The sequence below is a fragment of the Cavia porcellus genome, unplaced genomic scaffold, assembly GCF_034190915.1.
Source record: "Cavia porcellus strain 051 isolate PalLab524CR breed Dunkin Hartley unplaced genomic scaffold, mCavPor4.1 scaffold_20, whole genome shotgun sequence".
NCBI classification, from domain to species: domain Eukaryota; kingdom Metazoa; phylum Chordata; class Mammalia; order Rodentia; family Caviidae; genus Cavia; species Cavia porcellus.
The window spans coordinates 57,389,172-57,416,422 of record NW_026947503.1 but is presented as its reverse complement, the minus strand read 5'-3'; the positions used below and the strand labels follow the sequence as shown (position 1 = coordinate 57,416,422).

Sequence of the window (27,251 nt, the reverse complement as noted above, 5' to 3'; positions counted from 1 at the left end):
CCAATTCGTCATCTAATAAACTAGTAAAATTGGAGAGTTCATGAGCAATAGTTATGAAGAAGGCCCTATTAGACAGTATTTTAAAGAGATTTCAAATTTTGAATTCAAATGGGAAACAGATAAATTTCAGACTGTGATCCTAAAGGTATTTTGGAGCAGGGAAGTTTTCTTTGCCACTAAACTCATTCTTGTTATGCAAATGTTTGGGCAGCCTCCCTGAAATCCCCTACAATCAAAGGGATACATCTTCCCTCAAAGGTGATGTGGAGCATTTTCTAACAACCAAGGTCAGCTTGCACGACTCTCACTGCTGGAGCTCCTCGGGGATTCAGTGAATGAGGACAAAGGAGGAGTCTGTCACGAAGTCCTTGGAACCCAGGAGCTGTGCTGTGGTTACTCCTCCCCTGGCTTGTTTCTAAGCCATTCCTACTCTACAAGGGGGTTCAGAGAGGAGGCCCCATGACAAATTCTACTGGCCAGGTATACTACTCATGGGCCAGGGTCTCTCTTTTGAATGCTGAACCTCCTCTGCTGAGATTTTGAAATAGAGGGAATGAGTATCAGCATATAGCATCAACCTCTGCTAATTACAAAGTGCATAATTAAGTATGAATCTGGATACTGAAATTACTAAGCTTGAAATGGATTGTTTTTATAATTAAAGCAATTATACATAGGACAATTAAACACTGACTGGCCAAGAGCAGTAGCTTTTAATTAAAGAACAACTGGGTGCTTGGTTAATGACATCTCGGGGGCAGTATGAAGAGGCTGGCTACTCAGCTGCCTCTTGGTGTCGGATTCCCATAAAGGTGCACAAACCCTTGCTCACAGCCTGGTGTGCAGGGTAAACCTGCATGCAGCTGTCCCTTAGTACTACCAGCATTCTCCAAGCCAAGCCCAGAGTGGGTGGCAGGGACATTAATGACTGGACCCCTGACCTGATCAAATCTGCAATCAGGAGCTAAGCAAATTCCAGAGTACTTAAGTTTCAAATGGTATTTTCTTCACTGGTGTCCATGAACCATGAGATCAGTGATTTCCAACAGCGATGATTTTGGCCTCCTCCCAAAGAACACTGCACAATGCTGAGACATTTTCCACTACGTCTGAGGGGGTACCACACTAGTATTTAGTAGTTGGGGATCAGCTTTGTCCCTGGGCATCTTAATAAGACACAGGACAGCACCCCCATGATGAAGTACTTGGCCCCAGATACCAATGGTCAAAGGGTGAGAAACCCTACTTTAGAGATCAGCTTCACGTAGCAAAGGCAATGCAGGTCAGGAAGGGGGAAATGCCATACACACGTGACCCTCTCTGGAATCAGGGACTGACCTCACCTCTGGAGCCTCAGAGTCCAGCACATGGGGGTGAGGATGCAGCTGGCCAGGTCCCCAGTGGGGACAGAGCGGGCTGCCGGCGCCGTGCTGGCTGGGCGAGCACCTGCCCAACATGTGCGAGTGCAGGCCCAAGGTTCACTTCCAGCTGTTGCACATTTCCCAGAGAATCTGGGGATATGGACTCGTGTATGGGGAAATCACCCGATTTCTAAACGGTGATGACTAATTCAAAATTTGGAAAATGAAACACAAGAAACAATAACTGTACAGGCAAATGAGGCAGGTCTGAACAAAACAGGCCAGCAGTGGCTGCCCTCTGGGACTCTGTCTGAGACAAAAACCAGTCCACCCCCATCTAGGGCCTAAAAGAGAGTCACCCAGCCACACTGGAACACACCCGTACAGACAAAGCGCCCAGCTCTGTACGAGACAGAGGTCAGAACTACAGTCTGGCTCGCCCCTGCCGCAGGTTCACTCTGCGGTTGGAAAATTCTTTGAGGCTGAAAACACACCATCCTTCAAGAGCTCAGAGTTCTAAAAACTCAGGAAATTCCAAAATCAAGGTTCCTCCTGCAATAATCGCACATGCTGCTTCCTTGATTCGGGGACACGGAGCCTCACTTTCCATTTTCCATTGGGGCTCAGCCTCCAATCCACAGGATGTGACACAGCCTCTTACAGACCTCGAACATTCCAACCCACAGTTCTTCCTCCCCAGAGCAACATCTCCCTCTGGTTTCTCACACTTGGGTTAACACCTGGTTTTTTCTTGTGCATTTTAAAACTCTGTGCAAAATATACAGCTAATGTTTACATTTTTTAAAAAAAGTTATTACAGTAAAAGATACACTGCCAGGAATCTCCCTCAAAATATTTCTGCTTGCTTTGAACACATGTATGCCATCGATCTTGCCAGCTGCTAAATCCTTCTGGAAGGCCTCATTCGTGAATGTCCTTATAAGGTGCGATTACAAAATACAGAGAACGCGGCTGCCCAGCGCCCCCTCAACAGAAAGACAGATTTGAAGAACGTGACACTGTCCTCGTCCACCTTATTCCCTGCATCTGGCATCACGCAACTCTGGCTCTCCCCAAAGTCTAAATGACCAAAGAAGGTCAACCTCAGGCAGCCATGACAGGGTGACCTAGCTCCTGGAGGAGGACTCCCATGACTGGAGGAGGACTCCCACAACTGCAGGAGGACTTCCACAACTGCTGGAAAGTGGTAAGAAAGACGATGATGGGAGGGGTGCGTCTGAAATGATGGGGAGGACTTTTGAGGGGGATTTGTGACAATGTGTCTTTCACTGTAATAATTTTTCTTTAAACATTCATTGTTTTTCCATCATCCCTCATGTATGTGAGAAAGAAAAATACTGTCCAGAATTTAGACTAACTCTATAAAGGTTAAGGGTGCAGAAATGTGGGGAGGTGCCTCCAGAACATCCTAAGAGGTAAATGTTTCTTGTCTTGGAGAGCAGGTTTTGGGCCGTTTGTGTGTCTGCGCTGGTGTCATTCCTTCTCAGGACACGAGGAAGCATGGACTCAGCACCCTCAGTCCCCAGTCCCAGACTGAATCCTGACACTCTTGGACGGCTCCTCCAGCTCGCTCTGGGTGAGAGGGGCCCAGCTCTCTCTCTGTCCTTGGCTGAGCTAAGCCGCCTCCTTCTGCATGAGACCCCAGGTGGAACTGGCCTCCTTCTGGCTGGCTCTCCTGCATTGCGTCCAGCAGCTACTGTCCTGTGCTCCCCACAGCTTGTCCTTCTTCACCTCCCTTATCCCCAAATACCTCTCAAAGGGTATGTGGTGTCCTGTGCTTCTTAATGGCTTAATCCCTATAGCAGCCACTCAATAAGCATTTACAACCCATTGATGAATCACAGCTGTGGTAGAAAAGTCTAAGACAAGACGTGTTTCCTAAAAGTGTTCCCCTAGATGTCTTCATCAGCAGCTCGGCTCTGAGCAAGCCTTAGAACTGTCTTGTCCTGGGGAATGCATCTGCTGTTTGCTGTGAAATCAATGCATGCTTTTCTTTACAGATGTGATTTGGATAAGTGTCCTCTGAAGGCCCAAGTGTCAAACATGTGATTACCAGTCTGTGGTACTGTTGGAAGGCTGCAGCAATGGAGCTTACAGCCAGGCATGGTGGGGTACACTTGTCATCCCGGCACTCAGGAGGCTGAGGCAGGAGGAATGCTCTGAGTTTAAGGCCAGCTTGGGCTACATAATGAGTTCAAGGCTAGCCTGAATTACATAGCCAAACCCTGTTTAGAAGAAACAAAGAAGCCTACTGGGAAGATGCTGGGTCACTGGCAGAACTGTGGGATCCTAGCCCCTGATGCCTAGCCACCATAAAGCAATGAGTGTCTGGCTAGGAAGTGCTGCCCAACCACAGGCTTAGAGGCAACAAGGCCAAGTCAGAATAAGCCTGCCCTTCTTCCCTGCAATCATCTCCAGTCTTTTGCTACAGTGATGCAGAGCAGACTGACACAATCGGTCTGGTGGGAAGAGGCACAAGGAAGCCAATTTCCCTTACACCTTCTCGAGTCCTGGCCACACTGCTCAAATCTGTGCTGGAAGGATTTGGTCCCACAGCGGTCTGGATTAGAGTCCTGATTCAATCGCCTGACAGGCTGGGAAAGGCCCCTGAACCTAGTTTCTTCATCTTCGACACATGGATAACTTGGAGGCTTGGCATGAGGTAGTATTAACATAAGAAGCTGTAGGATTGTTTCCTTCTATTTTTCTTCTTGGGGTAGAAAATGTCCCACTAGCAACTCCTGAGAAGTTTAGGAATAGCCTTTTCTGACAGCCACACAGCCGTCTGCAGGCAGGGGAACCAGCATCTGTAGACACAATGGAGACAGCGACCTTCGACTTCTCGCTGAGATCAGATTCTGGCACATATCAGGCATGTGGTAAACACTGGTTTGTTGAGTGAGACGCTTCCGGCCCAAGGCCACACAAGATGCAAGTTCACCTCCCAGACTCCCATCAAGTATCCCGCAGGGCCTCAGGCCCCTTGTTCTTATCCAAAGGAATCTCCTCCTGGTACTTTAAAATACAGGTCACTTCCATGGCTCTGACCACATCCAGGGGTGTTATCTACAGGAAGTCCTGGGAGACAGAGGCTGCTGTGGCTACAGCCTGGCACCACTACTGGTCCTCAGTGGGGTCCCAATCAAACAGGTGACAGTTCACAGGTCCAATTTGAGAAAAAAAAAATGGACAGGGAGGGACGAGCTATTACTGATCCCAGGCATGGGGAAAAGTCACTTTTCTTCCAGATCGATGGTGTACTTGAGCAAAGCTGGGCAATCACAGGTTCTTTTTCTCTGCATGTGCTGGTAGAGAAATATAAAAAGCAATTCTAGGGCTGGGGGTTTAGCTCAGTGGATAAATGCTTGCTTGGCAAACACAAGGTCATGAGTTTGATCCCCAGCACTGAAAAAAAAAAAGCAGTTCTACCCCATGTGCGTGCTTCAGTATCAGTGTTTCCCAGGGGGCAAAAATCAGCCCGTGAAGATACCAGAACTGCAATGGAAATAGGCATCATCTAAAGTGGCCCTCGGATTCTTTTTCCTTCCTTTTTTCAAAAAAAGGACAAGAAATCAGAAAACAGCAGTTATAATATAAATTATCCTAACTAATGTGACTCAGTCTGGGCAGGCAGCCCATGGCCACAGAGAAGGAAAGCTGACACTTGGCCAGCAGCCTGGTGGCCAGGTGAAGACTTACCAAGGATCAAACTGTTCATGTGTGACAATTTTACTATAGGCAGCTAGGTTAGACAGAAATGAATACACAGCCAGGGAGGGGCGGGGCTGTCAAGGAAACCAGCAGAAAGGATAGAGCCATCAGAATTGTCGCTGCAGGAACACTTGAAGACCAGGCCTCCAGATGCAGATGGAATGGTGAGACCTGCAAGCCTCCCCTACGGGATAAGCAATAACTTGGAATTCTGCTATAACGCATCAGCTGGTCCAGTAAAGTCCAGATAGACCTCAGTCACCCAGGTGGATGACCAGAGAGCATCTGGACCCATTCCTTCCCCAAGATGCCTTGTTCTTGCCATGCACCCTGCTACATGACCTGCTCTCTGCTGGATCATGATGAGCTAAGCGGCTGTGCATGTAATCTCATGGGTTGATTACAGTTTGACCCACTCTGTACTCACCTCGTGATTTTGTACCCACCTCATGATATTGCTCTATAAAACATTCTCAAAGAAGTGGCCTCAGTGGCAACCCACTTCCAGGACCCCTCCTATCTCTCAGGAGCTATTCTCATTCCCCAATAAACCTTTCCTACTCTTAACCTTAGGAATTCATTCTTCAATTTCCAGGGACAAAAACTCACCATATCTGACATCCAGTAAGCTGGAAGTTATATTTTCCCTTATATACATTTTATCTTGCTTGGCCAGCACTGCTTGACTGCAGGCACCTTCCAGTGGCTGGGCCTTCAAATACGTTCCTCCTTCCAGAGTTCACCTCCCCTGAAATACACATCCTGGCCAAACACTGCACCACACTCACCAGTAACAAACCCGGCTACTCTGGCAAGAGGCAACCAAGGGAAGGAAGAGAGAGTTGAGTATTTTACTTAGTGTATCTCTTTTATTTCTTCCATTTTTATTTTTAATTAATATATGTTTACAGCATATAATGATGGCATTTCTTGTGCGGAGGTGTACATGTATATAACACATCTTAATTCTTTTTTCACTTCCCACTTCCCTCTTCCTTCTCTCTCCCTTCCCTCCATCTCTTTTGGTCCCTTTCTCTTTTGCAAAAAAGTCTATCTCTTATTCCTATTATCTATCTTTTATTTTTACTTTTATTTATATTTTGAGTTTCTCCTATAAGAGAAACCATGCAGCATTTAAGCTTGGGTCTTACTTCTTTCCCTTAACATTGTGGTCTCAAAGTGCATCCATTTAAATGCCCTCGAGAGACTGGAGCCACTCTTTGTGGCAGAGTGGTGCTCCACTGTGATACATGCCACATTTTCTTTATCCATCCATCTTCATGGACACACAGGCTGCTTCTAAGAGTTACCCACATGAATTGCACTGTTGTAAACATGGATATACACACATTGCTGTGGTATAATGTCTAGCTCTTTTGAGAAGATTCCAGAAGGGAATAGCTGTGTCAAATAGAATTTCCAGTTTAGTTTTTGAGGAATGGTCATACTGATTTCCACAGTGGTTGCACCATTTTATACTTCTCCAACAATGTCCTTTTTTCTCTATAGACTTGCCAATATTTGTTATTATTTGATTTCTTGATGACAGCCATTTTTTCTGGAGTAAAACTGAATCTCAGGGTTATTTTAATTTGCATTTCTCTAATGCCAGTAATGTTGAACATTTCTTCATGTATGTATCGGCCATTTGTACTTCTTCCTTTGAGAATTCTTTATTCATTTCAGTTGCCTATTTTTTGATTGGGTTTTTCATTTTGGAAGGTCTAATATTTTTTAGTTGTTTATGTATTATAGGTATCAGTTCTCTGCCTGAGGAATTCCTGGCAAAATACTGATATATTTTTGTATTGTTTCAAATGTCTTACAAATAGCACATTTCTCTATTATTTGATAACACCTAAGTTGCTCTATACAAATTAAAGCTGACCACTGACAAGAGCATTTGATTTTCCCATCACTTCTTCTTTTACCTTCGTCTCCTACACAGACAGAAACCAGAACTCTCAGTCATGGTCACAGCCATCAGTTTGCATATTAGTAATGTGGAAAAGGAAAAGTTCTCCACCTGCTCAGCTCTCCAGTGGAAACTCTTGTGTACAGAAATCAGAGGTTGTTATGGTTTAGATGTAAAATGTTCCCCCCAAAGTCTCATGTGTTTGGAAGCTGACTGGCTCTTGGGAGATGCTACACCCATCAGTGGGTTCATGCATTGCTCAGTTCACAGCTGAATGTGCAGCTGGGAGGCGCGGCATGACCTGGAAGGGTGTATTCTTGGGTCCTGCTCATTCCTTCTCTCTCTTTCTTGGCTGCCACAGGTGAACAGTTTTCTCCACCATGATGTTTCTGCCTTGGAACCAGCTGACCATAGACTGACTCTCCTGAACTGTAAGCCAAATTAAACTTCTCTTTCTTTAAATTGTGGGTGTGGAGTCTTGTGTCTCAGCAGTGGGAAAGCTGGCTGACAGAGGTAAAGGCATGTGATCACCTGATAATGTTCACAGGGCCTTACTGTGAAGGGTGAGCCTGGTGTGGTGGTCACAGGTGGGTGCTGCTGCCACAGTAAAGCCTTTTCAAGCAGCATCTACACGTCCTGTGTCACTAGTGGACCAAATGTCCTTTGTGAATCATGGGCTCTGAGGACAGTGTTTGGGGCACGTGGCCTTTGTTAGGAAGTCACCATCCAAACTACCACATCTGCTTCCTCAGGTATCCCTGCAGACAGCAAGTCTCAGTGACCCTGTCCTCTGTACCCTGGGCATGGTCAGCCCCCGCTCCTGCCTCTGACATCCTGCTACAGTGTCACCTGCTTTGGGCACCCCTGCTGCTGCCCTTCACCAGCCCTGTTCTCACCTCCTGCAGTATCCCCTCATGCTGGCTGTGGGGGCAGCTGGGCTCTACCAAGCAGAAAGAGAACCAGCAAGGGGACGGTGGTCAGAGTTGTCAGCACAGACACAGGAGATAGCTTGGAACCTTGCATGAGGTGTGATCAGGGAGGATCCTCTGAGGCTGCCTGGACCTGGGGGTGACAAGTCAGTGTCCCACAGGAAACGTGCCCTCACCCTCAGCTCAGAGGCGGGGGCACAATGCCGTGATCAGGGCACAGAAAGGCTGCCCCTACCAGGCTTCCAGGGTGGACTTGGCTGACATCCCAGGACTCTCCACCTGGCCTGAGCATCTCCATGAGCCCTGATTCCTCCCCAAAACCTGCCAACCTACTCCCCATGCACACTGTCATCTTACTGAAGGGAGCGTCACCATCCCGGACTCCTCTTCCAGGACCTTTTAGAGACCCCACTACGTCCTAGCCCTCCATGGTTATCAGTTCAGTCTTCACCACCACAATCTCACACCTGCTCACTGCCAGAGCCTACCTGCAGCCTCCCCACCACTCTCTGCCTGCAGACAGAGGGTAGTTAACATATGAGCACACAGCTCCTGCACTCCAATCTTCTAATTGCGTCCCAGCTCTCTCAGGTGAAGCCGGCCCCAGACAGCAGCCTCCATGGTCCCAAACACTCTCCCACCTCATTACAGACACTGCCTCTGTTGACTTATCTACAACCCTGCTCCTTATCACACTGCTCCTGGAACACTGTTCCTCAAGCCAACCTAGTACACTCTACTGCAGAGCCTTCGTACTTGCTGTTTTCCACAATATCCCCTTGGCTCATGCCCTCACCTCCTCTGGTCTCTGGTCTCTGCTTAAACATCTTATGAGAAGTGCGGTCTTTAACACAATGGGTGGCTGCATTCTAACCAAGGACCATTTGAAGCGTGTCCAGGAGCAAGCAGATAGAAGGATCAACACAAAGGACACTCAGACTTAGCGCTCTCTGTATAAACGGTAAAACAGTAGTACACATACGCACCCTGTAGGGAGGATGGTGACCGCCCCATTGCTCTCTCCTATGGGCATATGATGCACCAGCCTACATTAACCATAATCCTCTCCTGCTTACATCACATACCCGGATGTGACGATGACCTATCAGAAACCACCCCATAGCCTCTTCCTGTCCCACCAACCCGCCCTTGGCCTATAAAGGATGCGACCACTTCCTGAATAAACAAGGCTTGCTTGGATTCTCTCAACTTGCTTCAGTCTCTCTTTGTCTCCCCCTTGTTCTATTCATCCCTGTTCCCCCTCCAGGTACATCCCACGGATTGATCCGTGGGCCGGATCAGCACACACCTCGTCCACAGAGCTGACCATCTTTATCCACAGGCTCCACATCTTCAGGCTCAACCAACTTCAGATAGGAAATTAAAAAAAAAAAAAAACACCTCTCTACTGAACCTGCATGATTTTCTTCTCATTGTTTCCTATGTAACACTGTGTAACCACTGTTTGCATAACAGTCATTTGTATTAGATGTGAAAGTAGTCTGGGATGATTCAAAGCACAGAGACAGGGGTGACTAATGTAGTCTGAGGACACAGAGAGGCTATGCTGATACTTCGCTTACTACAAAGGGTCTTCAAAATCCATGGAATTTGGAATCTTCAAGGGGTCATGGGGCAACCAAGCTCCCCAGACACCAAGGGATGGTGGCTTCTCTTGTGTGGCTAAGTGGCTGCAAGGTGTGCTAGATGTCGGGTACAAGACATATGGGATGTTCCCGTGTTGAAAATCTGTCAGGCTGCGTGTCGTGTGTAAGATTGTGGAAATGATATATACACTCTTCTGAACACAAGCTTACATGTCCATAAGAGTTGTTTAAAAAAAAAAGGAAGCCTTCACTAATATGGGGTTCACATCAGGATGGACACACATACCCAACACACACTTTTTCTTCAATGTTTATACAAAAAATATCCCAATGACACCCCAAAACCAATTTGCATTTCCTTCCTCCACATGAGACTCACCATCCCAAGGTTGCACTGGTCAAGACCACATCGAAGAGCAGCACGGACAGCCCAGCTGTGAGGACCTGCAGAAACAATTTCAACAGAAGTCTCAGGTTACCTCCAGCCATTTCCTACTCTAGCATTTCAGACCCCCAATGCCAGGCATCCCTTCCCATTTGGTGCCCAGCGACACCTGCATTAATGTGCCTTCTGAGCAAAGCTCTGGTGTGGAAAAGGAGGGAGGGGGTCCTCAAAAAATCACACAATTTCCAAACTCTTCAAAAACCAAAAGCGTCCACGTCTGCCCCATCTCCTTGTGGGAATGGTACATTTGCAACTCATATTTCCATCTCGTCTCACATAAAGGCCACCTCCATGTTCAGGATACTCACAACCCCATTCCCCAGCCCTTAGGATACACCCTGTCACACTGCCTCCCCCATAACACCATGTGTCCCCCCTCTCCTAGTGTTCCCGTTTTCCTGGCCCATGACACATATTCTAAGGAGCCAGGTATTTCCTGAGAAAGACGGCAGACAAATAGCTGATGCCAGAGGAGATGCTATCCGCACATCTCTCAGAGCCAGAAATTCCAAAAAAGTCTTAGGAATGGAGCAGTCACAGGACCCAGACACCCAGGAGACCCAGAGGTGCTGGGACACAGTTGGCAGGAAGAGTGTGTGGGAAGCAGAGGTCTTGTTTCCAGAATTCCACATTTTGCAGGTCAAAACAGCTGCTATGAGAAAGGTCACCTCAGGGACTCATTTTGGGAAGTGGGCTGTGTTGGGATGAGGGTCATTCAAGGGTGGGTTCTCATAGATGTCAACTCCCCCTGCAAGGCACTTTATATACTGCCCTGTGCCTCTTCTGTCACCCAGCAGGGAACACGGTGGCAATGGGATGGCAAGGAGAGAGGGGCAGGTCAGATGGGCCCCGTCCCCACCCACTCACCAGCTATCATCCACCACCTTGGGAAGATTCTGTGAACTCAGAGCCTTCCACATATAAGTCTGGTGAGATCTGGGGACCTCTGCAGTTTACCCATTTGCCTCTCTTTCTGACATTTGTTTTTTTAATTTTCCACTTGCCTTACTTTACTGATTTGCAGCAGGGACCCTGGCCATGAGAGACCTGTGTATTGTTCTCAGAGGCAACAAGGCAGGAGCCAGGTCAGAGGAACAACTGCAAACAACTGCCTTGACAACCAAGGCACAAGGGAAAAGAAATGTCCCCATATGATGAGTAGTGAGCTTTCTTAAAAAGGCACGCTGAGTGCAGGGGATACAGCTCAGTGACAGTGCCTGCCTGGCAAGCATGAGGTCCTGAGTTGGATTCCTGGTACCAAAAAAAAAAAAAAAAAAAAAAAGCCACGATTGAGGCACCCGTCCCTCTTTCCTTCTTCTGCTTTAAAATGCAGTGTTTGGGCACCTCTGCAGCTATGGTCATAAATGAACCAGGCCTTGCACGGCAGTCATCTAGCTTCAACAGCAAAGCCTCGCCAACAGCATAAGGGGGTTCACGAGGCTCCCCGCTCACCCTGTTGAGAGGGCAAAGCCCATCTCCACGTGACAGTTACCCTCACTTGAAGGCCGCTACACCTGGAGCTTCTAGTTGGCGTGGCTTTTAGCAGCCACTGTCGCTGTCAAGTCTTCCGTCTCTACTTACTGCAAGCCTTCCATGTACGCTTTTTCCACAAAGGTATCTGAGCTAGGTTTTCCAACGCTTAGCTCTCTGGAGAAACACCACGTTAGCCCATGTGTGCCTGCTGTATTATTCTTTTTTATCCTTCTTTTAATTATCTTTTTTCTCTTGTTTTTCCTTAGTGGTGATCAAAGTTAACTATGTACCTAGTCTCGCCTCCCCTCTGCAATTTCTTGGATGTTTCCTGGGATTGCGTCAATGGAAATGTGTATCTTGAAACTGAGGAGAAAGGGTGCGGCCTGCTCATGGATGTCGGCGACGCTGACGCTTGGCGCAGTAGAATGCTTCACGTTTATGGGGGACCCAACTTGCTGTCTCTAGTTTCTCACCATTATCTTCATCTCTTTTGCTACCCGCCCCCTTACTCCTGCTGCCTCTTTTGGTTTTTTGGGACAGGGTCTCACTTTGAAATTCAAACTGGCCTTAGGTTGACTATGTAGCCCAGGCTGACTTCAAACTCATGGCAACCCTCCTGCCTCAGCTTCCCCAGTGCTAGGATTATAGGCCCATGCCACACCAGTTCCTTTTTATTGGCTCTTCTTTGTCTGGCTTCTCTCCTGTTTCTCTGTCGCTTGCCCCTGACCAGTGTAGTCACCCCCATGTGAAGCTCACAGACCAGGGCCTGTGCCTCTGCATGTACTGGAGTTAGAGGAAGCAGTTTGTGCGAGACAGACAGCTGGCCTGCTGCTTCCTATGAACAGCACCTTTTGCCAAGAAAAATAATTCTGAGCCAGCCCTTACTTGAAAATAAGGTGAATTTAGCAGTTACCCTGGTGCCATCACCGTCTGCTGCTTCCTGGCAATATCTGTGGAGCTGCCTACCTTTCTCCTGAGCCAGGTTGTCAAATTTTTTAACTTTTGTTTTTATTAGTATGCATTTGCATAACAAGGGGGGAGTTGGTGCCTACATCTAACACTCTCAGTTCTTCCTGTGATCCCTTCTCATCCCTCTGAGCCTCTCCACAGCTTCCTCTCTGCTCCTGCAGGCTGGCTGCTGGCTGACGCAGTTGCTGAAATTCACACACAGGTGTGCATCGCATTGCGAAGCTATTTGGCAGGGTCACATCTGATCACCAAGGGTCCACTCTACTCCTCACCCGCCAAGGAAGACCCAGAACTCAGGAGTGGCTGAGTGCCCTCGCACAGTCACCGAGGAGAAGCGGAGAGGTGGAAGGAGCGGGTGGCCCAGAGACGGCATGTGACTTGCCCCAGGGCAAGCCCTGCTGGCTTGTAGTAGCAGAAGGTAGAACCAAGGCTTTGGTTCTGGCTCACAGCCAGGAAACAAGAAAGGGATCACACAAGCTCCCAACAGCTTACATAAAAAGATCCCACTGAAGCAGGTCAGGGGAGCAGGCCTCTAATCCCAGCACTGGAGGGGCTGAGACAGGAAGGTTCTACATAGTGAGTTCAAGGCCATCCTTGGCTTGCACAGTGTGACCCTGTCTGGAAAAAAAAAGTCAAAAAGTCCACTGGAAGCAGGCACTCAAACAGGCCCATGAACAGGTCCCTGCGTTCACAGCCAGGTTGGAAGAACCCATGGGTGAATGGATACATATCGTTTGCAAGCGTCCTCGGTGGAATACTCTCCAGCCTTCTAAAGGCAGGAAGTTCTGATGCCGCCACTTGGACGGACCCGCAAGACTTTACACTAAGTACAGCAAGCCAGACACGGAAGGACAGATGCAACTGGTGGAGGCCGCTCATGTCAGGAGCTCATCACGCAGCTCAGACAGAGGGCAGGGAGCTCGATGGCTCCCAGGGCCTGAGGAGCAGAAGAGGAAATGATGCCTGAGGGTAGAGAGTTCCAGTTTGGGAAGAAGAAACATTTATGGAGATGGGTAGTAGGGATGGCTGCACCACGATGTGAGTAGTTAATGCCCCTGGACTGTGCACATAAACACACTTAACACGGTGAAGCTTATTTTTATTTTAAGGGGGGAACGGGGATAGAGAGCAAATTAATCCATTTCTTTTTTCTAAATTCCTAAACTTTCAAGGCTGGGTAAACTCCTCTGGATCTACTCTGATATCAGCATGGTTTTTTCCCCCTCAACCACATGCCACAGTCTAACCCCCAAAGTCACACGTTAATGGTATTATGAGAGTAGAAGTTAATCTGTCTCTGTTATTTAAAAGTGAGGCCTTTATGAGGTAAAGGGTAAGGTCAAGGGTAGATCCCCTATGACCAAATCTGATGGCTTTATGAAGAGTGAGACGGTACATAAACATATATGCCCTATCTCTGCCAGGGGGTATCAGGTGCCACCCTGGAACACTGTAAATGAGAAGGTCTTCCGATACCAGGACTGAGCCAATGCTACGGCCTGGCCCTTGAGCCTCCAAACTGAGAGCTAGGTAGGCCTCTACACTTTATAAAGTCAGCCTGCCTCAGGGACTGTGTTACAGTACCCACAGATGGGCTGATACAAGAACTCTACCAATGCTTGACCTGTGCTCCCCAGGGCTTGCTTCCCACCTCTGTGATGGACCCACAGGGTGCCTGTTGCTGGACTGATTAATCACTGATCTGTTCCAAGTCTGTTTACCATCTCCAGATGTGAATGCCTCAGGTCAAAGATACAGAAGCCATCTGAAGGCTGGGAAAGACGGAAGCCACTGTCTGTCCCTGGAGGGCACAGAGACAGGCACTGGGTCACGGCTGGCCTTCTTTTCGCTTGTTCAGAGCCGGCCCTGAGGGACATGTTCTTTATGAACTTGACAGCTCACAATTTGATCTGAAACACATGTAGGAACTTAGTGTTCAGCACAGGAACAAGATCTCTTCTTGTTGAGCACAAAACAGCATTTAAAAAACAGACAGGTCAAAAAGGAAGCCTCTTGTCTTGCAGACCTGCATACCTGGGAGGCTTACTGAGGAATGCGCTGGTGTGTGAACATATGGATGAGTGACAAGAAGAGTAACTGCAATTCCTAACTCCCAGCTCCCTGAAGACAGAGCCACCAAATGCCAAACGGATGACGGGAAAGAATCCTCCCAAGAACATGCAGGCATAGACTCCCTCCCTGCTTTTAGTTCTCTGCCTGTCCCTGGAAGAGACTCACTGCCACTCGGCCATCGTTAGCCAAGCATTGGCTGCAGGAATGCACTGGCTGTGACACTTGTGTGAGGGTCCGTCCCTTTGCTCCTGCCCTGGCTGGGTCACTGGTAACAGTAGCGGAGGCTGGGAAGGGGGAAGAGCACAGCGCCAGCGCACACCACAGGGAGGGTGACTCGGCAGGCACAAGGCCGAGAGGAGGCTGGGCTGCACTCATCCAGCCTAGTAAGAACTGGGTTCTGTGACAACTAACTCAGCCCCATAACAGTATCATTCACTGATTCACGGGAGAAGAGCCCTCCAATTTAATCACCTGTTGTCACCAGCCATAGTACTGTCGTAACAGCAATAAATGTCAACATGAGTTTGAGGGGACACTGAACGATCGATCACCTTATGGGGACTTGAGGGCACGCAAGAGTCTCAGGTGTTAGCACTGAGCCTGGAACACAGAAGGGGGGTCACTCTCACCTATCCGCTCTCACTGCACCTAACAACCGAAGCAACCAGTCTGCAGGACAGGACCTTGGGTGTTGACTCCAAAGCTGTACCAGTTTTTCTCTTGGTACACCACACTCCACCCTGTCTCCAGCCTAGGAAGAAGAAGCTTTCTGTCCTGTCCACCTGCTAGTTTTGCACCTACAGTTAACATCTGGGAACCTGACAGACACCATGCATCCCTCTCCCCTGCCAGCTGCACCTCGGAACCACCTCCATGCACATGCCTCGGTAGATGAGTCTCCTGAATGTGAGCCATCTCTCCACTTGCTTGCCCCAGACTTTAGAGCAAGAGCTGCATTCTTCACAGCTTTAGGTGAGATGCTACACGATCCATCACCAGTCAGTGGTCTAGCTTCACATGGCACCAAGCAATGCCCTCAGCTAAGCAATAGAGAGCCTGTCTCAGGGCAGCCCATTCCATGGTGATGGGATGAAAGCCAAGCTGCCAACATCCCCACACAGAGTAAAATGAGCATGGGGCCCCAGCCAGGACTGCAGGGCACTGCCACAGTAAGCTACCGTGGGTAATCATGAGGGGCCCCAATCCTTTGATGCCTTCAACCACCTTTCACACAGCGCAAAGACACAATAGCCTTCTAAACAAATTTTAAATTTTGTTCTCTAAAAACATCACTAAAAGTACAACCTTTTTTTTTTTTTTTAAAGCTTTTAAACTGGGTGTGGTGGCACATACCTGTAAACCCAGCACTGGGAAGGGGGGAAGTGCTAAGGCAGGAGGATTGCTGCAAGTTTGAAGCCAGCCTAGACTACAGAGCAAGACTGGATCGCAAAAAAAATAAATAAATAAATAAGCTTTTAAAATGACAAAAATAAATAAATAGATAAAATACAATGATAAAAATCTGCCCCTAAAGACTTCACATTACTCTTGGACCTCTCCTTTCAAAAGACGTAAGGAATAGCCTTTACTGTCAATTGTGGTTCTTGCTTTTAAAAGCATTTTGTAAAACGCAGATATTTCCCAAAGAAGCAAGAGTCCTGTGGCCCAAGGAATGCATGTGGACCTGCGTACCAACACCAGGCCCTGACCCAGGCTCAGCGATGCCAGCAGCAGAACTCAGGGCACCACGCCTGCCCGCTGGGGAGCTCTGAGCTTTCTGGCTTTGTCAACCCACGTCACAAACTCTACGCTATTTAAACAGATGTTGGTACTGAAAGCAGATTGGGTTTGTTTTTTCAAACATTCATGTTGATCCTAAGACAAATTTCTGTTTAAAGAAAATAAGGGGGAGGGGCCGTTAGTGGGAACCTGCCAGACAGGAAGGTATTTGAAGGAGAATCAGAGACTAGAGATTTTTGTTCAGTTGTTTTTTAAATGCATGTAGAAGGGCTGGGGATATAGCTCAGCAGCACAGCATCTGCCTGACTTCAAGTCCTGGCACACACACACAAAAAGATACACATAAGTCCATAAAGCTGTCCACTGCCTGCTTCTCCAGGCCCAGTGATAGCCAAGTACCTCCCTCTTAAACTGGCTGCGGTTTTTCAAACTCAGGTTCACAGCATCATCTTGCTTTCACTCAGCAAGTTCTCCAGGTCAGGAACAATTTCACAGCCTTGCTCACATACTTCTTACTCCCTACACCAAAATCCACCTCTGGGAAGCGTGTCCTTAACCTCCCCTGACCCTGCCCACACACCTGACCACCTCGGACCTTCTTGGGGCTCCACGTCTCATCTCAGCATACACCAGACTCCTTGGAAATGAGTAGTCTCCCCACTCAGGGGCCTGCAACAGAGCCCTGTGTGTTCCCAGTGGCCTGGTAGTTTTTATACAGCTGGTCTGGGTCAGGAGAGCTGGAAAAACAACAGACAACTGGAACCAAGGAGCTGAGAACCACTGGCCCTCACTATTAACAATGGATCACACTGGCTCTGAGTCCAGACGTGTCAGGGAAGAGTCTGACTGGGTCCTGGCCCAAATAACTGGGAGGCAGAGTAACACAAGAATATGGAAGCTCTGGGGCCAGGAATTTAGCTCAGCAGCATAAGCAACTGCCTGGAAACCATGGATCCCTCGGTACCAAAAAAAAGGAAACCAAAACACAAGAATATGGAAGCTCAGTCTCAAACTTGATCAGTGCAGCACAAGAAGGCGTGTGTCCCTAAAGGAAGGTAGGGAAAGTGGTGGCAGACAAAACAGACATCTTCTATCTACCACGAAAAGTACGGTCACAGTTGCACTGAGTCAACGCTGGGAGGCTGCAGGAACCACAGAAACACTGGCCTCCACTAGACCTAAGGGACAGGGTGTAGCAGGCACACTGGCGTGCAAGGAGGTCTGTCCCATGTCTCTGTGACAGCAATAAGGTGCAAGACCTACTTTCTCCAGTCGGTGTGTGACTGTGCTCTGCCACATCTCCGGGACAGTGACCCCACTCTCTCATAGGCCATGCGCTAGGGGTCTATGTCCAGACTGACGTATGACCTCACTGCCTCACCTTCCTTTGTTTAGGTTATAAAATTTATAATCTGAGAGCAGGCTCTTTTTCTCCTATGACCCAAGGAACTCTTCTGGGCCTACCCAATAGACGCCACAGCTGAGAACTCTATTTGACATTTTTAAAATATTCAATTAACTCTTGTTACCCATTCTGTAATTTATAAGCAGGATCAGTGTAATTATTAACGAGTGACAACTCACACTAACCTCCAGACATGGTTATTAATAGCATTTTGCAATGCCTCATTGAAATCCACGAACCATTAATTTTGGAAGGTATCAGAAAAACATTTATTTTAAACTCAATGTGACTGAGACACAGATGAGGAAAAAAACAGATGAGGTTTAAATGAAGGAAGAATAGATGTTAAAATCCAGAGAACTCTTAGGTGACTTTTAATAAACCCCTACATTTTCCAGGAGAAGCAACAAGAGAATGAAATTTAAGAAGTGTGAAGTAATACCTAGTCGGGAGATGATAAGGGAAGAAAGTATCAAAATATAACAAGGACATAAAATGTCCCAGGCCCTCAGTGTGACATATGTGATGTCAGGAAGTCCCCACACATCCCTGTACAGGGCGTACTTAGCCCTGTGTGACAGATGAAGGACATACAGTGCAGACGGGGAAACAACTTGTTCAAAGCGCACAACTACAAGAGGAGCGCCATGTCTGTAAAAGCCAGGTCTCTCCAGTTCTGTGCCAAGACCCTTTCCACCTGCACACTACGCCTCTGTGGTGGCTTTGGCACTGGGGAATGGCAGTGTGACTTGGTAGTTCCCAACCTTGGCTACACACCCAGAATCCTGTGAGAATTAAATCACAAACATCTTCGCTAATCTTCCATTCCATGTCAATCTAATAGGAATTTCTCAGAGGCTCAGGGCATTAAAAAAAAAAACTCCCTGTAATTCTCATGTCAAGAGAGGTTTGAATCCCTGATTACTGATGTATTATTAGTTTCAGAAAGTATTCATGAAATTGCCAAACATCACAGAACTACTTGATAATATGAAGGCTATGGGCCAGAACTTGGTCAAACAAGATCGTTATCACCTCCATCCATGACCCCTCTGTCACTGCAGGGCCATCAAAGCCCCATTTCCTGTTCCCACCAGGGCTGTGTGAGGGTTCCGAGCGCTTCTCCGCTTTGTTTTCTGTGCCTGTGTATTGCTGCTGTCCTAGTGGGCACGGAGCACTGCCTTGCTGCGGTTCCACCTGCGTTCCCCTGTGCCTCCTGCTGCTGAGAAGCCCTTCATGAGCTTCATGAGCTTCTCACCAAGTCTCATCTTCTTTGTCCCTTCAGATCCTCTGCCCATTAGATAGGTACGAGCCCCACATTGGCTCTTCAGCAGCTCAAACATTTTAATTTGGTGGAAGTCTAAGTCAACTGCCTGGTTGTTTTGCTTTCTGGTGTCATGGGCCACATTAAAAGTAACAAGAAACTTTAAATCACAGTTTCGTCTCACATTTTAACAAGCACCATACATATATGATATAGTTGTATCACAATTCCTGTTACAGCCAGTCACATAGTCTTTCTTCAGATATTCACATTTTATTATGACGTGATGTATCCAAATGATGTGCCATGTCACCAGATTTATAACAGATTTCCAATGGGAGTCTAGGGGAGAAGCCAACATCATACTATATGACACCAATATGAGGTTTTGTGACTCAGTGGAAATCTGAGGATTAGGAGAGCTAAAAAGCATATGTATTGAATAAAAGTAAAAAAACTCACAAAGTATTTCTCCAAATCTCTTCACAGTATATAATTTCAAAGAGGCTGGTGATGCACTCTACCGGGGATCGAACTCATAACTGCCTGCTTGCAAGGCAGGCACTTATGCCACTGAGCTAAATCCCCCTGGTGATGCACTCTTTAGGAAAAGAGGAATGGGATAGGGAGGTGGTCCAGTCTTTCCCGTTATCTTAAGGTTTCACCTTGAAGGTTCCATTTTACTATCTCTAAGTGCTCAAAGCTCAGTTAAAAAGTCAGTCTTCAAGCTTGTCAGGGTGGCACATGCCTGTAATCTCAGCACTCTAAAAGGCTGAGGCAAGTTCAAGCCCAGTCTGGGCAATTTAGTGACTTATCGAGACCCTGCCTCAAAATAAAAAATAAGATATACTGAAATGTACCTTAGTGCAAGGCCCTGGGTTCAATCTCTAGTAATACATACACACACAGAGTCCTATGAATGATTCTTCAATATAAAACTATCTTTTTATCTCTGATTTTCAATAGTTTCACTAGAATATACTTATACATGGTTTTCTTTGTATATTATGTTTAGAGTTTGGGAAGAATCTGAGGCTATGGGTTGATGTCTCTCAACAGTTTTGGAAAATTCTCAGCCATTACCCTTTCAAATACTGTTTCTTTTCAATCTCTCCTGTTCTTCCAGAACTCCAATTACTATCTATTAGATCTCTTAAAGATTTTTTTCCACATCTCCTGTACATTGCTTCGCACCTTGCATTTTTTTTTCCTCTCTGAGCTTTGCTTTGAATATTTTCTACAATATTAGCTTACCGATTCTGCTGCATCGTATCAGTCTGCTTTCAAGGCAATCCAATAAATTAATTTCAGATGTGCTTTCAGTTCTGTAGCTTTTATGGTCCCATTATTAGGGTCCAGTTTCCCAATGAAATTATCATCATTTCATCCATTTTTTTCTCTAGTTTCTTTAACCCAGTCATTATAAATCACTATTAATTCCAGTATCTGGATCATTTGAGATTCTGATTTTTTCCACTTGATTATTAGACACAGCTTCCTGTCTAAGTGTGTATGCATATCTTTGATTGTATGCTGGACACCATCACTGAAGTGCAGCTGCTCCAGAGGATGCCTTCCACTAGGAAATAGTTCCCTTTGGAGGGGATGGGCTCAACCCCATTAGGGATGAAGAGACTTGGGGATGGGATGCAGCCGTGGTTACTTAGCCCACCTCCACTTTACCTAACCCCGTGGGTTTGGCTGGTAAGAGCTCGGTGGGTCCAGCTCCCCACCCATGCAAGTTCTGCCTTTCAGAGGTTTTTCCCTAAGTGCTTAACCTGACAGGTTCAAAATCTGACCACTGCTTTGAGGAGAAGTCTTGTTTGTGCATTTGCTGCAGGCCCCTCTTTCTAGCAGAACTTTGTCTCATAAGCATCCAGGACTAAGTTTTCTTCTGCACTGCCCCAGAATTCAGCAAGCATCTCATGGGAAAACGGGGTCATCTCCAGTTTCTAATCAATCAAGACAGTTCATTCTACTATCAAAAACTCTGCTAGTTTCTCTTTCCCTGAGAACAACATTTCTTGGACCAACCCTGATCCTCAGCCCATACCTAGAACTGGTAAATATCCTTCCTCCTTCCTTGCTCTTTACCATGAAGAAATTAGCTTGCATTACCCAGTATACCTAGGAAGAGTTCTTCCCTCTCTAGAAATATTTACTTTCTCACTGCTTTCTCCAATTTCCTAAAAAATACAATTTTTGCAATTTATTTTTGTTCTTAGTAGTTTCTGTTGAATGTTGGCCTGTTCAACTGTGAAAGGAAAGATTTCCCTTTATTATATACATGTAAAAACAGACACCAAGATCTAAGCCCCGTTTTTCAACCCAGGCTTGGCCACCGGATGCCCCAGTAAGACGAGGGAGACTTTATTCCGAGCATATTTCTGACCAGTGATGATCTTACTCATCATTGCAATTTTAATTAACTTTTTTAAAAAATCACAGTTTTGGACTTGGTAAATTTCAGTCTGGGGAGGCAGGAGTTTTTCCAGGCACTGTCTCTTTCTCTTCAGACACTTGTGACTGATGGTAATTACTACCGCAATGTGGAGGCAAGAGGAATATTCAGTTTCTTCTCCTCATGATTCTGCCTCTGCCCACGGGGGAGGAAACTCTTCTGCCTTCATGTCTATCCTTTCATTGTCTTCCAAGTTCACTCCAAGGGGAAGAATCATTCATCTGATCGTTCATTTACTGAGCTCATTAGACTAGTTAGTGGAATCCCAGAACTTTAAAAGCAGGAACTCGGACTCCACATGGTCTTTTTCTTCTCTTGAATCCATGCAATAAAATTCTCTTGACTCTGTCTCATGTGGGGTGGCTAAGGGAGGAGGAGAGACAGAAACCTTCACCTCCTGCAGGGGACAGAAAGCCTGAGGTCTCCTGGCTAGGCTTGAATTGGTTTTATTTTCAACTCAGCTTTGTTTCCCATTTGCCCACCACTCCCTGTCCACCTGTTCTCTTGGTCTCTATTCTAAGATTGGCGGGGAGCAGAATTCAAGTACCAAAACCTTTAATTCACTTTTTAAAATTTTTATTTTGCAGTGCTGGGGATCACAACCAGGGTCTCACACAGGCCAGACAAGTGCTCTACAAGGGGAGCCACACCCAATCCTAAAACCCCAAAGCCTCTCACACAAGCAAACCTTCAGACCTTCGCTCTTGGACTTGCAGGCATCTTGGCACAGCTGTGCAAAAGATCTTGGTTGTTCCCTTAGCTGGGTGTCTAACATTTTTCTTTGGTAGCCACATTTCTCAAGAGCCCACATGAATAGCGCATTGGTTAAAGTGGTGTTTCCATGCCACCCAAGCAGGCTTTCTTCATTCATCTTTCCCTTTGGTTGTGCTACTTCAGCCAGTCTTGAAATACCTTTTTTAGCTTTGTTTTGTCATTATAATTACATTGACTAGATAATGCTTCTTTTCCAAGTTAGTTTACAAAAAGCAAAATAACTTAGATACTAATTTTTTGCTTTGTCTTGTTTTGCTCAGTTGTCCTGGAGATTGAACCCAGAGCTTCATAAATGTAGGCAAGTGCGCTACTACTGAACTATATCCCCAAATCACTGGACATATTAAGAACATCCAACTGTACAAGACAAATGGAAGATGTGAGACAACTTCAATTTTCCTTCAGACTCAATTCAGTGAAGATCTAGCGTGGAGTATTGGGTTGATTCTTGATTCCAGTACTTCTTACTTTTTCTTGGTTTTGTTTTACTCAGTGTCTTGGTTACTTTTTTCTCATTGCTGAGACAAAATACACTCAAAATTAAGAAAGGAAAGGTTTCTTTAGCTCACAGTTTGTGGAGGTTTCAGTTCATAATCAGCTGGCTCCAAGACAGGGTAGCATAGCACAAGGGCAATAGTTCAAGGTGGCAGAAGACAACAAAAGCAACAAGAGCAAAGTGGGTGGGGCAAGCCTCTCCCTCCCTTACATTCCTAGGGCAGGTGTAGCACTCACATCACCTCCCTGGCCTCTTGCAAAGGATGAGGATGTTTACAAGGGAGAACCCTGGCCCCCTGCTGAATCCCTTCACTAAACTTCTAAACTTCTCAAACTGACGCAGTGTGTCAACCAGTACACTTAATAAACGTACTCATCTGTCAGACTGACTTTCAGAAGGATAGATTTCTACTAGCTGTTTTTTAAACTTTTGTACTGCTGATTAAAAAGTTCTACCAATCTCCCAGGTTCCGCAGTGCCTTCTGCTTCTGGAAAGAAAGGGCATGTGACTAAGGCGTTTTTATGTTCTAGATTGTTAAGATTCAAAGCATAGATGGTAATCTCTGCACACTAGTTCAGAAATGAGTTGAACTGTAGGTCAAAAGAGCGTTAAATAAAAGCACCACAATTGTATTTACCCAAGGCCATGAGGATTTTTTCATCACCTTTTGATAAAACAAAACTTTGATGCACATTGTTAAACCTCACAATAATGGAGATGAAAGAATAGATGTGCCAAAACAGATACCCAAGACCATGAAGCACAGCACTTCCTGGCAAAGGCAGTGTATAAATTAGGAAACAGCTTTCCTTTAGCCCAGTGATCCCCAAAGAGGCACAACTGGAAGAAGAGAGCCCTGTGTCAAGTCAAAAGCCCTGGCTCCGAGCCTGTCACATGGGGCCTACATGACCAGAGTGAGAACTCCCTGAAAATGTATAAAGCTTGCCTAAGACTCAGTCACCACCAAAAGTCCACTTAAGGGAATGATACAACCACAGAGACCTCACACCCTTACAGTTCTCATCACATAACCCTTAGCCCTCACTGCAAAATGTCACCAATGTGCCCATATGCTGTGGGCTTAATTATGTCCCTCTGAATTCATATTGATGAAGCCCTACTCAACAGCATGATGCTACTTGAAGGTGAGGCCATTGAGGGGAACTCTGTCAGTAGTACGGGATCACCATGATGGGATCAGTGCTCTTGTAAGCAGTAGCCAATGCCAGGGTAGAGATCAGGGGTAGAACACATGCCCAGCATACTCAAGACTCTGGGTTCCATCCCTAGTACCAAGAGGAAAGAACAAGAAGCCCAGAGCATGTGTTCTTATTCTCCTCTGCCCCTGCCTCCAAAAACACAAAGAGGTCAAGTGAGATGACAGCCATCTGCAACTCCAGAAGGAGATTTCACAAGACACCCACCAAGCTGGCACCATGCTTATGGATATCCTGGCCTCCAGTGCTATCAAAAAGATGAATTTCTGGGATTGAAACCAGCTGGTTTGTGGTATTTTGCTATGGCAGTCAACTTGCTCTTTTGAAGAGCTCAGAAAGAAAAAACCAAGAAAGTTAAAAGGACTAACTGTTCTAGAAGATGCTTTTACTGAATCAGAAATGAAAAAACGACAGAGCTTTGACGTTTTGCTGGAATAAAGCTGAAGCTGCACCATGTTTGTCAAGCAGCCCACAAGCCCTAGAGAGTCAACAGAAGTGGAAGATTCACGGGTAGTGGCCCCATGATGGGTCGGCCAAACCTAGAGGTTACAGGAGATCATTTTAATATCACACGCAACAGTCAAGATATACACATGTTCTGAAGATCACAGGAACAGGTCTCGTGCTAAAAGACACCCTCAATGTGAAGGACAAAGAACTTTCCAGCAAGGAAGGGTGTCCCCTCCAGCCACCAGGCAATAACTGAAAGTCCATGAGGCAGTAGGCAGTGGTCACCATCACAGCCAAAGCCACAGCCAAAAACAAGAGTGCAAATGTGATGCCTTGTCTAGAGGTGCTCCGAAGCCTCATGCAGTCATAGGTGGGGCTTTTTGGAGGCAGCTGGATCTAGCATGTGATGCTGGATCAAAGATGTAATGTTGGGACTGATTCATGGTGTGATGCTAGGATTAAGGCTGGCCCACCCTTGGTGTGAGTTCTACCCAAGCCTGGATAGGGTAAAAGAAAAAGAAGGAGGATTGCTGCTTGGCACTTGCTGCTTGCTGTCTTGCTGCCTTCTGCCTGCCATGAACTGTTTCTCCTTTGCCACGCCCCCCACTTGGAGCCAGTCAACTATGAACTGAAACCTCTACAAAGCACAAGCCAAAATAAATCTTTCCTCCTTCAACTTTGGATATTAGGTTTCTGGTCTTAGTAACCAGAAAAGTAACTAAGACAGTAAAAAAATCAAAAACTAGAAACTCCCTCCTACTGTGAAAATCTCATGAAGAATCACAGTTGCTCAAAGAAGACAGGCAGCCAGGCCCAGGGGACACGGATGGCAAAAGGGGTCCTCCCAGGGCTACATGTATCTGTCCTTGTGCCTGGCTGGTGACAGCAGCCAGCCAACAGAACAGAGTCTTTGTTGAGACATCAGGTTACTGGATTTCTGGTCAATTTCCATCTCTGGATTTCATCTCTGGATTCTATAAAACAAAAGAACTATCTAAAAAGCTTTTCCTTAGAGGCTCAGTTTTGTTCTTTTGGTTAATATCCTTCCTCAAAGGGGAACCAGTTATTCCCTGACTGGTTTTAGTGCAAATTATCCAGAAACTTAAGACCAATGAATACAGACAGAAAATAGTAACTAGGAGGAGATAAGAAACATGAAGAGGGAAACAAGGGAACTGGAGACGAGGCTGCAACCCGAAATCCATGCTAAGACATCACCATGTGTGTGTGTGTGTCGGGGGGGGGGGGTCATGAGTATGGCTGCATGTGACAGCCACACAGGAGTGACCTTAAACCAGAGCTTGAGAGAAGTCATGTCATGTTAGCACATACCCTAAGCTGTTACAGACATTCAGACACAGGTGCATGGACAGCTGTTAACTCAGTACACTTGTTAACTACTGCAATAGGCTCGAACATAACCACAAGTCACTTTCTTGGCTCTGGAACACAAAACTCCATATCCAAAACTTAAAGAAGAGGTATTTTGGCTCATGGTTTGTAGGGGTTTCAGCCAAGGGTCTGCAGGGAAGAAGGGACTGGGGGAGGGCTTCATGGGGCAGAGGTACATTCAGGGCACAGCAGAAGGGAAGCCGAGAATGAAGGGAGGAAGCTAGGGAGGGAGATGAATGTTTCCAGAAAACGCCTCAGGGACCCACATCTTTTGCCCTGCAGCAAATCAGTTCTGAGCCCCAATCATCCAATCACCTCTCAGAGGTCCCACTTATGAGTGCATGAAGCTCCTGGCAGACATCTAGATAGAAATTATAACAGTGAGGAAAGCACATGTATCATCTCACCTGCCTCCAATGTACAAAGTATACTATTCGTGGAAGCTGAACACACAAATCTCTGCTCTGTGGCCTTTCCCTGAGTCCCTGAAAGGAATTTAGGCTGCTGGCACGGGTCCACCCATCCTCTGAATGCAGCCAGGAGCCCCACCAGTGTCCTTTCTACCAGAAGAAGGTAGTGTCCATCTGTGGCTACTTTTCTTGAAAGGATGGTAAAGCCTGTGCACTCGGGCACACAGGAATCTTCTGTAGGCGGCGTCACTTCAGAATTCCCAGGAACACCCCCAAAGAATTTGCTGATCACCTTATTGTGTTGCCACCTCCAAAATGCCGGGGTGCAGCGTTTTAGACACGTCACTGACAGTACAAGCCCAGGACAAAGCACGTGGTCCCTCTGTATGGCTGTGAGCCCTTCAATGCAGAACTCCCCTTCAGAGTGCTAGCAATCGTGCTTTGGACAGACCAGGGGACACGTGGCTTGCTCCAAACAAAGCTACTGGAGGAAGCAGTCCTCTTCCCAGTGGTCTCAGAGGTTGTTGTACATGAGACTCTCAAATCTGTCTTCCCTCATGAGACCTCCACATCACTACTCCCAAACATCTCTCTCCGATACACATTTCGAGCAATTGATCAACTACTTCAAAACCACTGTACCCAGGTTTTAGCTAAACATAAACAATGGCACAACCATTTCCATGAAGGGGGGTGGGGGAAATCACCAAAACATATTTTATATTTCCAACTTCATTTTTAAATAGGTAACAAATCATGATTCTGCAACCAAAATCCATCTGCTCAGTTTTTACTTCCTGCTGCAGACCATCATGTTCTTTGTATAATAACGCATCTTTACACACATGCAACTGAATACAAATACACTGGGTTTATTTCTTCTGATTCACACAAGAGCGGGCATATTACATGTATGATCTGACTCTGCATTTTTACTTACTAATATATCTTGGAGCCCTTTCCTGGCAGTACATCGACAATGTCCTTGGTTCTTCTATTTTTAAACAGTATTCCATAGACCAGACAGACCTCAGTCCTCTATTTATGAACCCTGGGATTGTTTTCAATCTTTTGCCCCTGTAACAATGCTATTTAATAAGGCTACAGTGATACTGTTTTACACTTGGAACAAATCAAA

General features: G+C 46.4%; 1 protein-coding gene across 7 annotated transcripts in view; it reads right to left on the bottom strand.

Moving 5' to 3' along the window:
- Tmem241 (transmembrane protein 241) overlaps positions 1–27,251 on the bottom strand; it is a 112,453-nt gene that overhangs the window by 5,570 nt on the left and 79,632 nt on the right. For all 7 annotated transcript variants that reach the window (XR_001202213.3, XM_013157246.3, XM_023566838.2 and 4 more), the window contains one exon: positions 9,924–9,988. Coding sequence is in view for 4 of the 7 variants with exons in the window: in XM_023566838.2 (XP_023422606.1) it covers positions 9,924–9,988 (65 nt within the window). In the remaining 3 variants the exon portion in view is untranslated. Of the gene's footprint in view, positions 1–9,923; positions 9,989–27,251 lie in introns of those variants that run through there.